We start from the raw sequence: 13,504 nt of genomic DNA, 5'->3' as shown, positions 1-13,504 counted from the left end.
AAGGATTTGGGGGTTCGGCCGAATCCAAAATAGTGGATTCGGTGCATCCCTACTGATAACCAACTTCGATTCTGCTTAACCCTTCTGATTGACTTCCTGGTTTGATCCTTGCCTGCCTGACTACGTTTATTCTCTGCCTACCTCGACCCAGCCTGATCTGACTACTCTTTTGCCTAAACGCCGTGTACCAGAACCTTCTGCCCAAAGACTCTGCTTTTCAGTTGTGCCCCTCTGCTTGTCCAGAACCCCTCGCCTTGCACCTCTCGTTATAAGACCTGGCGGCATCTGAGTAGCTGAAGGCTCCTCCCAAGACCAAAGGCGACTGGTACAGGCAGAAGCACGAGCCGAGACCAGGGTGCTTGGCATCGGTTCTAGATTTAGGGTGCCAACCGTGACACATTTACTGCTCATAGCAGGCAACAGAAAATCCATTTATCTTTGGCCACTTGGTTTTCTTCTGACACAGGAGGTGTCAGAAGAGGTTATTAGTTATAGGCATTGAATTCATCTCCTCCTCTGCCCCAAATATTTTGGAACTCCTCAAGCTGGTGAAGTTGAAGTACTTAAATGCAATAACAGAGCAAACTCTTTGGTATTAGCCATAACAATTACTCATTGGTTATGATATTATAGCTTCTCCTTCAAAAGGTGAATCTGAAGACTCTGCTATGGAAGTGGCAGTTCCAGCTTGTCATGTTAATAAGTATGTCTGGGAAACCATGGGTGTTTGCAAGTTACAGCCTAAGATAACGGCTTCATGAGTTTTTCTTATTAAGTGTCAGACAGGGCCTCCTAGATCACACCAGAGACCCTGAAATCCAGGGTCCATTCACGCAACAGTTAGAGGGAGGCAGTGCTTAATAGTATAGAGGTCATATGAGCTTTTGGTCAAAATAAGAAAGGGCTAATGGGAATTTTCCCAGACTGTGGCCTACAGGTAGATCTTCTTAGGGGTGATCCTGGCCCCTCTGCCGCCTGTTTCACCTTACTGGCACCGGGTAGGGTTGCCATGAGTCCAGATTTCACCCAGACAGCCTGGTTTTTGGAAGGGCTGTCCCGCTGAAAAGTGCCTGTCCGGATTTCCAAATTAGGAAGTTACTGGCATGGAGATCCGCCAACATCTGATCGCCACGTCACCAGCCCCGTCCCTGCCATCATCAGCCCCAACTCTGATGTCACTGGCCCACCCCCATTGTCACAGTCCTGCCCCCTGACGTCATCCACCCTGCCCCCTAGCCCGGTTTCCCCAAACGGAAAAGGTGGCAACCCTAGCAACGCTGTAGGGGGCCAGGCTGCACTCTCTGTGCTAGAAGAACCAAATTTCTGGTTTGCAAACTGGAAATTCGGCTCTTAAATTTACCAGGAGCAGCATTTTTATCGCCCCTGGTAACCAGTGGGGGTAATTCACCCCCGAGGCTAGTTTCTCAAATTGCATCATTGGCAAAGTGCCCCTGGATCTTCTGGTTCTTGTTTTGCACAACACCGAAGAGCATATGTGGCTGATTATATTATTGCAGAATGCAAGTGCTGGGTATCTGAGCTGCTTCTCATTAAACATTTTTTTCCGTTTGCATTTGTTTTGTGTCTACTATTTTTAGGTAAGGAAGTAAGGGGAAAAAAAGAAATATTCAATGACATGTGAGCCACAGCAATCCCCCTCCCTTGCATTTTCCACAGCCACATTAGCTGTGCTTTTGAGACGCAGGCAGGGTAGTGGGCATCTCAATAGTGGGTCCTAATGTAATGGGCTCACTAGCCGGCATTTAATATTGTGCAGTCTGCTGTTTCCTTGGAGCATTGGAGATGAAAATTATTATATACATGACATAATATTTTCTCTTTTCGTAAGTATTCCTTGGTGCGTAATTCCATTTTACTGTTTTCATTTTAACTACAGCTGAAATAGATGTTTATGTTAAATATCTTGCTGCCACATTCATAAACATTTATCTGAAAGTTTCCAGTATTTTACAGAAGGGGAGCTATATGATAATGCGTGTGCGGGGAAGCTTTTTTTCCTGGTGCGCCTCGCTTCCTGCAGTTTATTGCCAAGGCAGCTAAGAGTCACTCAGCCAATAAATAATTAGAGCAGAAGGAAAGCTTTTATCCCAGACTGCTGAAAAGTAAAACTTGCAATAAAGCTCTAAGCTTGGCATCATTTATACATCTATTCGTATATCATACACTCAGAAGCAGGTTCGATTATGTACAAGGCTCCTTCTGTAGACCCTATGGCAGTATATGGACAAGAGCAAACAAGAAACGGATCCGCACACACGCTATGATCAGCAGTTGGGGGGACACCCCTCTTTATTATATCACCTCGTGATCAACGTTTCGGGGGGATAAACCTCCCTTCATCAGGATGTATATGGACAAGGACATAAAACAGAATCCACTCTTTGTATCTTCGGCTGCAGTCAACCACAGCCTTGTACTGTCAGAGGGTTCTGGGAGATGTACAGTACATCAACTATAATTAATTGGCCACTGGTTAGAAAAAAATATAAAGCATCATCAGAAACCAAACAACATGGTCCTCTTAAATATAAAAAAAAAATTTGCAAATTGCAATTTGTCTCAGAATATTACTCTTTACATCATACTTAAAGTTTTTTTTAAAGGTGAACAACCTCTTAATATACTTATTTTAAATAAGAAGAAGAGGCAGCTGCCTAGGGCACAATAATAGGGGGACGCTGGGCCCTAGTCTGCACCTCTCAGTCGTACTCCCCTCCGTTGCTGTCCCTCCTGACACCCTCCCCTCCATGGCTCACCCCTCCCTCCGTCGATAACCCCTCCGTCTCGAGCATGCGCACACACGCGCGGGTGGAGCTTGCCGGCCGGGCTGTCTAATGCGCCCCCGGCCGGCCTGGCCCAGCCCCAATGCCACCCCAGTCTCTGCTAGAACATGCCCTAAAATCACAGAAAGAAACCCCTGGGGTCAATATTTTGTTATAATTGTGGTTTTAAGAGCCACCATTGCTTTTATACCCACCTAGACTCAATCATCAACCTTACAAGCTCCTACACATAGGTGGGTAAGGAGAACCCCATTGAGAGTAACAAACTCCTATATGTGAAAACTAGGGATGCACTGAATCCAGGATTCAGTTCGGGATTCACCTGGATTCGGCCTTTTTTCAGCAGGATTTGGGCGAATCATTCTGCCTGGCCAAACTGAATTAGAAACCTAATTTGCATATGCAAGGGGAATCACGTGACTTTTTGTCATAAAACAAAGAAGTAAAAAATGTTTGCCCCTTTCCACACCCAGGCCCGGATTTGTGGAAAGGCCATCTAGGCCCGGGCCTAGGGCAGCAGGATTTAAGGGGGCGGCATGCTGCCCAACCACACCCACATTGGTTCAAAAACACTGGAGATGCACAGGAGATACAATCTCCATGACAATTTGCATGAATAAAGGGGAGGGGACAGGGGCGACGAATGGCAGTGGGCCTAGGGGCGCCCGCTATATAAATCCGGCCCTGTCCACACCTAATTTGCATTTGGCAAATTAGGATTCGGATTCGGCCGAATCTTTCCGTAAAGTCCTCTCTGATGACGCCACGCCCCACTCGTGCATACTTTTTATGGTGCGTCAGCACAACCGGGGGAAGTAAGGGGAGGGAGTGCAGGGAGAGGGTCTGGGCCGGAGGGGCCCAAAAGAACCGGGACCCACCAGGTTTTTCCCGGTGTCCCGCCATCCCAGTCCAACCCTGTACTAAAGTAAGGGATTATGAGAAGCCTCTGATTTGCCCTACTGCCTTTGACAAAAGACTGTACGGTGTTATATAGGTCACTGGATCACTGAGTAGTTTTCCTATAGATACATAAGTATCATTAATCTTATACATTAATAACTATTATGTCACAACTGTAAAATTGCAGGATAATGTTCAGGTTATGACAGCACTTCCTTTTATGTAACAATTTTTGGTTTATGTATAATGTGATTGTGTGTAAAATGATGGTGTAAAAGAGGTGTGAGCATGAAATAAACTGTACCAAAAGAATCTTTGTGAACCAGAAATTCTGTCATTCATAATTTTATCATATTAAATTACAGGGGTTGCTAACCTTTGAGTTAACTTTAAGTATGATGTATAGAGTTATATTCTGAGACAATTTCCAATTAGTTTTACTTTTTTGTTATTTGTGATTTTTGAGTTATTTAGCTTTTTATTCAGCAGCTCTCCAATTTCAGCAATCAGGTTGCTAGGATCCAAATTACCCTAGCAACCATGCACTGATTTAAATGAGAGTCTAGAATATGAATAAGAGAGGGCCTGAATAGAAAGATGAATTCTAAAAAGTAGCAATAACAATAAATCTGTAGCCTTACAGACCATTTGTTTTTAGATGGGGGTCAGTGACCCCCATTTGAAAACTGGGAACAAGTCAGAAAAGGCAAATCATTTTAAAAATCTATAAAAAAATAAATAATGAAGACCAATTAAAATCAAAGCAAAAAGTCGCTCCTGGTAACTTTAAGTGCAGAGAGCTCACAAATATCTCTATAGGTAAAATAACAGTAATATGGATGACATAGTGCTGGGAATCAGTATTCTTATTGGTCAGTTATTTTGCAATTATAATGAAGTTTTTTTGATCAGCAGAATTCTCATTGGTGAAATGCCTTGCATCTGTCATTATGGTTCTCAGGAACTTCTACAAAAAAAAATAGGGGGCCCGGTGGGTTTACGACCCCTTCATTTTTATTTGTACTGGGTCTGGTTGGGGGCACCTAGGAGAAAAAGGCATGGAAGTCATTTGCATGTGCCCGGATTTACAGGCAGGATTGAATTTAGGTCCTATGTCGCCGTAGACATCTGACCTAAACACACCCTTACGTTGTGCGCATGATGTTGCCACGCCGTGCATATGATGTCAGTGCGCAGTGCGTGTGATGTCACACACTGTATTCAGTGGAATTGACGTCAGCTCTCTGTGCGCGTGACGTCATTTCCGCGTGCTTCCTTGTCCCCTTACCCCTCACCCCCTCAGCTCCGTCACGGAAATTCGTGGAGGAGGGCGGGGGGGGGGGTTAAAAAAATCAAACAAAAACTTAAATAATAGGAACTTCAAAACCCCTCGGGGCCTTAAAATAAATACGGCCCTCGATACAAGCACATGTGCACCTGAGCTCTCGTAGAGTCCAATGACATCACCGATGTGCTCAGCTGAGCCTGTAGAAAGCGTAGCCTAGGGGCTCCTCATGAAGGACTCCACCACTGAGATCTTTGTCCTAGCTGGAACCTTAAAAGTTCAAAAATGAAAATGTAATATACGCTTCCTCATACTGAAATAAGAAACTTTCTAAATAGAATAAATTAAAAATTCTGCATTGTTCTGAAATAATCAAGTTTATGTTCACTATCCTTCTCTCAACATCTGTTTCTCTTCATTCTGTCTTCATGCAGCAGTTGGAGCTCAGATGAAAGATCCAATATATCTTTACAGTAACTAGAGGGGGGCAGACCCTGGCGCAGGTCGTGCAGCCGGGCCCCCCTCCGTATGCTTTTTTTTCTGCGCGAGTCAGTGGCGTGCGAGCTGCCGGGGGGCCCTGAGGGGGTGAAGGTCCTGGCCCAATCGCACCCCCTGCTCCCCCGCTAGTTACGCCACTGATCTTATAGAGGGGCTCCCTTTCCTAGCAGATGTATTAAAGCTCACTCAAATAACTGATTCCAGTACAAACAAAATAACTGCCTTTTGCACAAATTCTGCATGTATAGAGACAGGATTTGTGGTGATTTTCTTGCCTTCTAGGCAAAAGGAGCCCCCCTACAAGATATATTGGCTCATTCATCTGACACCCAACTCCTGAATGAAGACAGAATGAAGAGAAACAGATGCTGAGAGAGGGATAGTTACACAGTTAAATTGGGTTGAAAAAGACAAAGTCCATCAAGTTCAACCCCTCCAAATGAAAACCCAGCATCCACACACACACCCCTTCCTACTTTTAATTAAATTCTATATACCCAAGATGGTGAATATAAACTCAGTATGCTGAAGTTAATATTACATTTTCATTATAGTTTCCCTTTAAATAACACTGGCTATGCCACTTCTGCTACTTCTATTCTTTCAGATGCGCACATCTAATTCCTGCTTATGGCCCCCCCTGCATCCTATAACAACCTTCACTGATATGTGAGTGTCAGCAGCAGCCCTATAGTATCACCAACGAGCTTTTCTCTGCAGGCTGCTATTCCTGATATAACGACCAGGGCCGGATTTACATAACAGACGCCCTTAGGTCCGCTGCCATTAGTCGCCCCCAGTTCCCGCCCCTTTATCCGTACAAATATACATAATTGGAACTGAAGCAATGGAGATCGGCGCACGGGAAATTTAAAAAACTCTTGTATCTCCTGCGCATCCCCAGTGTATCTGACCTAATGTGGGTGTGGTTGGGGAGCATTCCACCAACTAGAATCCCTAGGCCTTTCCACAAATCAGTGTCGGACTGGGATGCGAGGGGCCCACCAGAAAACCTTAGACTGTGGGCCCACTTTCCAAACTATTATTCCTCCTCTACTCACTTAACCTCTTTATTCTCCTAGTCTTTTATATCTGCTTACTATACTCTATTGTTCCATTATTTAGCCTCTTTTTTCCTAAAAAGAAATAGGGAATGACCATGATATAGGCCAAATGGTTAGAAGCAAGAGGGCCCACCGGGAGTTTTCATGGTATCCCAGTGGGCCAGTACGACACTGCTACAGATCCAGGCCTGATATAATGACCCTTCCTATGTGACCCTTGTGAGTTCTAACTGTGATAAAATTCTATCGATGCACCGAATCCACTATTTGGGTGAAATACCGAATCAAATCATAATTTGCATATGCAAATCAGGGGCAGGAAAGGGGAAAATGTGGAAAAAAATCTTCTTTTGTGACAAAAAAAATCACGTGATTTCCCTACCCGCTAGTGATGTGTGGGTCAGGGTTTCCCTAATCCGCCCTGCTAATACCCGCACCCGCTTCCATGGGTCCTTTTATAGACCCGTCCCGCCGATGATGTCACAATAATGTCACAAAAGGGGCTGGGCGAGCAGACGCGACACTATAAAACCGGAACCCGAAAGTCGGACGCCGGCATTTGAAGGTGGCGGGCAGGGAGAGCCTGCGAGGAGCACTGCAAGGTTGAACCGAACCCACCCGGCCCGCACATCACTACTACCCGCCTCCAATATACATATGCAAATTAGGATTAGGATTCGGTAAGGCAAGGCACACGGATTCGGCTAAATCCCGAACTTGGATTCGGTGCATCCCTATAAAAACCCTTCTAGGGATCTGCTGCACCAGCACTAGTCACCCATTCCTTGGCCCTTCCTGCACAGAAACCAGTGCAGCCGGCAGCATGCTGCTTCTCCACGGTCATCCCCAACTATTTAGCAACAGCCCGTGCGACTAAGTCAGCTCAGTTGTTTAATACTAAAGAGCTGTTCTAGGCAGCCCGGTTATAATGAGTAATCCTTCGGCGGCACGAGTGACATCCCTCTGCTTCTCTAATTCATTTTCCGAGCAGGCATCCCAGCAACGTGTCCACGTGACCCTAAGCCGTGTGTCTCCCAGTGGCTGAGTCAGTGTCCCTTTAAGGCCAGCAGCCGCTCAGTACTCATACACACACTCACATAAGCGCCTCTAATAGCACTGCCAGGTGACACATGCCCGTCCATGTGTACCTCGCATCAGACCACACCCCCTACTCGCGGCCGATTGGCCATAACTAGGTCAAGCCCCTCCCGGTGACTGCGTGATTGGTTAAAAATAGGTCAGGGTCCCACCTGCCTCTCCTCATGTCACCGGCACATGACTATCCCAGAGAAACTTGGAAAACACAAACAGAGGCAGACAGGCTTCGAGCTCTCGCACGCTGCGCGCTTCCTGCTGGGATATTAACACGAAATAGTCGTGTAAATAAATAAATAGAACGTGGAGGGGGGCGCGCGAGTCTGATTGGCTGCTGAGAAGACTCGTTTCATATCTGGGCTTTCTGCAGGCTCCTCCTCTTTTCATCTTCTGCTTGATCTTCTTGCAACAGAGGAGCATAAGGGAAAAAGGACAACGTTATTGCAGTGATCGGGAAATGGGGAAACTTGGATCTTGTGCCTCCAGTACCTGCAGGGACCCTGAATAAAGGGACTGAGCTGTCAGCATTCAATCACTGACACTTTCTGCATTTATACTCGGATATAGTTCTCTCCCCTGGTTCGATATCGATCAGATCGTTACCAATCTGCAGGAGAGATCGGGTATTGGTGCTGCTCGCTTCTGTTATTGACTGTGCATCTGCCAAGGATATGTCTCGGCCAACTACCCAGCTGACTACCTGCGAGAAGCTACAGGGGCATCAGCTGCACCAGACGCCTCCCCTTGGGCTCCCTGGGCCCGGGATGGTGAGCTTAAAGAGCCTGCTGCAAGGGTCCATAAAGGGTCCGGATCGCAGAACGAGAGAGCTGTCTAATAGTAAGTAGCAGCAGGCGGGGTGTGGGCTACAGATGACAGTTGCTCCTGGACACCCCATGGGTTAAATGTAGATTCAAGTACAAAAAAACTGCAGCCCTTTAGCTGCAACTCCCAGCATGCTGCATCCATCCCAAAGGCTATAGTGTGTGCTACAGGTTAGATGGAGCCCCAGCAATCCATACATATCATGCTGTCCTACAGCAATGTTAAGGGCATAGATACACTGCGATTCGGGTGGATTAGTCGGCCGGCGACAAATCTCCTCTTCTTCGGGGCGACTATTCTCCCCAAGCTGCCTCCCGCCGGCTAAAAATGTAAATCGCTGGTGGGATGGCACTTGGATGGCTTCGTTTTCTGAAGTCGCACGACGTTGCCTCATGAGGAAACTGGGCAACCTTCGGAAAACAAAGCGCTCTGAGTGCCATCCTGTCGACAATTTACATTATATGTTCCCCTTAAGGGCAGAGACACACGCTTTGATTCGTGGAGATAAATCGCCCGGTAACAAATCTCCTCTTCTTCGGGGCTACTCTTCTCCCTGAACTAACTCCCCTGCCTTCCCACCAGCTAGAATGTAAATTGCCAGCGGGAAGGCAGAGGAGGCAGTTCAGGGAGAAATAGTCGCCCCCAGCCTTCATGCATTTGGCAAGGGCCTCTATTTCTCTAACTCTGGTGTTGGATGGGGGGACAGGGGCAGAATTCTATGCATGCATCATAGGGAAGATATAAAAAGGGATCTGGATATCTGTAAAACCTTTATGCATCACGGAAAGTCTGCTGCAGAACAGCTTGGCAGTGAAGCTAGCACACCTGCTTTCAGCACCCTACAATACCTGGGCAAGGTGACACACAATGGCAACTGACAGTTGTGCTTGCCTAATTTGATCTGCATAAGCAGGAGAGTTAAAGGAGAAGGAAAGGCTAAAACTAAGTAAGCCTTATCAGAAAAGGTCTATATAAATACACCAGTAAACCCTCAAAGTAATGCTTCAAACGCCTCAAAGTCCTCTGTCAAAAGAAACACCACATTTCTTTCCTTCTATTATGTACACATGGGCTTCTATATCAGTCTTCCTTCTTTCAGCTTAAACCTGCTTGTTTGTTCCTCTTCCCCTCCCCTTCTCTGCTGTAATCTGAGCCCAGAGCTAAAAGTGAGCAAGGAGGGACTCAGGCAGGAAGTGATGTCACAACAAGCTAATATGGCAGTTGCTATCCTAAACAAACAGAGAGCTTCTAGAGCTGTTTACTCAGGTATGGTAATACATTCTACAGAATTAATTTAGTCTTATACCTTGGACTATTGCAGCTAATCTATTGGCAATAAAATGCCTCCGTAGCTTTCCTTCTTTAATTCTGCCCATGCTTCTGAAATATAACATAGGCAGTATAATATAAGCACTATAATAAGAACTATGTGCCCCCCTGTAATAAGAACTATGTGCCCCCCTGCCGCTAAGCGGTTCCCCCTCTACAGTAGCTGTGTTCCCTACGCTGTGCTGACAGCCATTTGCTTTGCCTTCAATCAGATCCATGGTGATTCTGTATTTCTACCTGGTATTAGAGGATCAGCTGGAATGATTCTGCACCCAGGATTAGTTTTAGGGAAAACAGAACGGTCCCCCATAATCCTCAGCAAGGGGACTAGAGCCATCTCCAGTTTTTCCTCTGGGGCCAGGAGCAAGTGTATTATTTACCCCCACCCTGGCATAACATAAGAATCCATGCAAAATATTGATTTGCAATGACCAACAGCAATAACAGGGCCTTCAACACCAGTACCACAAGCATCCACCCCCCATAATTACCCAGATAAGAGACCTCATTACCTGCCTGGGAACATTGTTATTATTACATTTTGCATTGTTCAGTAACTAGTTTTTTAAGGGGCTGTAGAAATGCAGTTCTAGCTGGAGAGCAGGAGAATGATCATCCTTATCTTATTTAGCTCAGTCTAGCACTTACCATATTTCCAACATTGGATGGGCCCCATTTTCTCAAGATCAGGCCTGTATCCCTCTATCACTCTGCATAATGTTTGAACACCCCACAGACTCAACTCATTCTAAAGTGATTGATGCCCCCAGCAAACTGAACATATTCAGATTGCTTTATTTCTCCATTTGTCTCAGCACCACTGTTGTGTGATAGGAACATTCTGTGCCACTACAGTCTCACTTGTGCCATGAAAGGTTGGGCAATGCCTTCTGATGAACTGTGTTGGAAATGCAATTCCTGCTTAGACAGATCCAGGCAGTACACAGTGGATGATCATTTTGTATGATTTGAGGTAGTATTGTTACACAGAGTATTTTTGCTCAGTGATCAGCCAATTCCTGCACAACAGCAGTTATTGTATATCTCAGGGTATAGCATTCTGCATTGCACTTCCAAAGTTGTACCTGTGGGTGCAACAATTAAAGCAATGGTAACATAAAAAATGGTGGTTTAAGGAATGATAATTTAATGTACCGTTCCACTGCGCTGGTTAAATGTGTTTGTTTGCTTTACAAACTCAACTAGTGTTTATGTAAACAAGCTACTGTGTAGCCATGGGGGCAGCCATTCAAACACAGGGTACACAGCAGAGAACACATATGTTCTTGAGAACCCCATTGTATGCTACAGAGCTTATCTGTTATCTGCTTTGTATCCTGTGCTTTTTCTCCTTTTTCAGCTTTGAATGGCTGCCTCTATGGCTTGTATATATAAAAACTATAGAAGAGTTTCCTAAGCAAACAGACCAGCTGGACCAGCGCAGAGCAAATGTCCAATATATTTTCAGTAATTCTAATATGTTGGTGTTACTGTTCCTTTAACCAGGTGCTTTCTCACCAACAAGGTGACCCAAGTGTTGTTTGCAAAAACCATATTTAGATACAACTGTGAGCAGCTGTTCGATTGTCAGTCATCTGCATGGAGGTTTACATTAAACTAGATTACTGCAGCTACTGCAGAACCTCTTGGGATTCTGGGCTGCTCTGCTCGCCACTACTCATTCTTGTAATAAATATTCTGTTTAATTAATAAAAACATGGCAAGAATTTGGCGTGCCTTTGTTCCATACTATACAAATAATTGCGCATTAAAGGTATGGGACCTGTTATCCAGAATGCTTGGGCCTGGGGTTTTCTGGATAACGGATCATTCCGTAATTTCTACTAAAAAATCGTGTAAACATCAAAGGCTGGTTTTGCTTCCAATAAGGATTCATTATGTCTTAGTTTGGATCAAGTACAAGCTACTGTTTTATTATTACAGAGAAAAAGGAAATCATTTTTAAAAAGTCTGGATTATTTGGATAAAATGGAGTCTATTCCGTAATTTGGAGCTTTTTGTATAACAGGGTTTCCAGATAACGAAATCCCATACCTGTATAAGAAATAGCCCATTGTTGCACCTTGGGTTGCTGTACAGGTGATTATCAGGGTTGCTGGGAGCTTATGTTGATGAAGCTTTTACCTTGGACAAGGTGTATATGCTGCAGCTGCAATAATTACTTTATCCATGGTGATTCTGTAATGTTACACTTGGAATGGATGAAAATGTTCAGATTGCTTTAGTTTATTCCTATTTTTTCTGCTCTCACTGCAGAATCAGCTCAGAGCAGCCGTGTTGTTAGGTTGTTTAACTGCAGGGAATGCAAAGTGCAGAACCTGTGTGTTGCAGGGGTAACATAAGGACACATCAATGTCCGTATTGTGTGGCAGGATTACTCTCAAACAATCTCAGTTCTGGCAGACTTCTTTTTTGTTAGGTGAATCTTTGATTCAAACATTTCCTAATTGGATGAAAAAACTGCAAGGTTAAACTGTTTATTGTGCCACCCTGTAAACTGTGTGTGTATGTGTGTTTTTGTGTTTGCCACATCTGTGATACATGCATCAAAACATAGAAACAATCATATACACACATTACAATTGTACTTTTCCTGAAGTAGCCTACAGAGGACTAAGTGATTGTAGCCCATGGAAAAGCTGTGGTCTGCACGTGGAAAGCAATATTACAGCCCACAAGCTCTCCGTATGGTTATTACAAGGGGTAGAAACAGGTCCGGACTGAGAATTAAAATAGGCCCTGGCATTTCAGGTACACAGAGGCCCAATCAGCCCACATAGAGGCCCAAACAGCCCCCCACCAGCCCACTAAATACTGACTTTCTATGGCACATTATAGCAGCCCCTCTGGCATTTGCCAGAACCCACAGATCGCCAGTCCGGGCCTGGGTAGAAAACACCTCTGTACATGAATAAAAAGGATGTTTGCTGAATATGTATGTATTCTGTCTATTGTATTACTTTTACTATTTTCAATGTTTCTCTGTTATAAAGCACTAATAGATCATTGTTTTGATATTCTATATACAAGCCACTGTGTAGCCATAGAGGCAGCCATTCAAAGCTGAAAAAGGAGAAAAAGCACAGGATACACAGCAAATAACAGATAAGCTCTGTAGCATACAATGGGATTCTTCAGAACTTATGTGTTCTCTACTGTGTACCCTGTGTTTGAAAAAATTGCTTTGCATTTACAAACTTCCTTAGGGCAGTGGCACTCAAGACAATTGCCCCCACATGTAATAAAAGGCACTAAGCTTGCCCAGGAGCAGTAACCCAAAGCAACCTATAAGACGTTTGCTTTTGAACAGGTGACGAGTAAATGCTTCCTGCTGATTGGTTGCTATGGGTTACTGCACCTGGGCAAACTTAGTGCCTTTTATTACATAACCCCCTTGGTGTTTTGTCGCCTACACAATTTTCAATCGTGGGCTTATTTATTGAACCCATGTTGAATTAGTGAGTATTCTGTTCCTTTAAAAGGGTTGTTCACCTTACAAACACTTTTTTCAGTTCAGTTTTTTTCAGATTCCAGAAATTAAGATTTTTTTTCAATTACTTTCCATTATTTATTTTTTACAGTTTTTTTCCACAGTTGAATGTTCCTGTCTCTGGCGTTTGAGTCTGGCAGCTCAGTAATTCAGCCACAGACTCTAAACTGTTACAATTTTGCAACATTTAGTTGAT

At 44.5% G+C, this 13,504-nt stretch overlaps 1 protein-coding gene across 1 annotated transcript in view; it reads left to right on the top strand.

Annotated features, from left to right (window-relative positions):
* Positions 1–7,781: 7,781 nt before the first annotated feature.
* The window catches only part of LOC108697746 (D site-binding protein), a 39,535-nt gene continuing 33,812 nt past the window's right edge, over positions 7,782–13,504 (top strand). Inside the window, exon 1 of the mRNA XM_018228082.2 lies at positions 7,782–8,483. Coding sequence (XP_018083571.1) covers positions 8,318–8,483 — 166 coding nt within the window. The 5' untranslated portion in view covers positions 7,782–8,317. The remainder of the gene's footprint in view (positions 8,484–13,504) is intronic.

Source organism: Xenopus laevis, chromosome 7S (assembly GCF_017654675.1).
Source record: "Xenopus laevis strain J_2021 chromosome 7S, Xenopus_laevis_v10.1, whole genome shotgun sequence".
NCBI lineage: Eukaryota > Metazoa > Chordata > Amphibia > Anura > Pipidae > Xenopus > Xenopus laevis.
The sequence above is the reverse complement of the archived record's forward strand: the minus strand, read 5'-3'. Positions and strand labels throughout refer to the sequence as shown.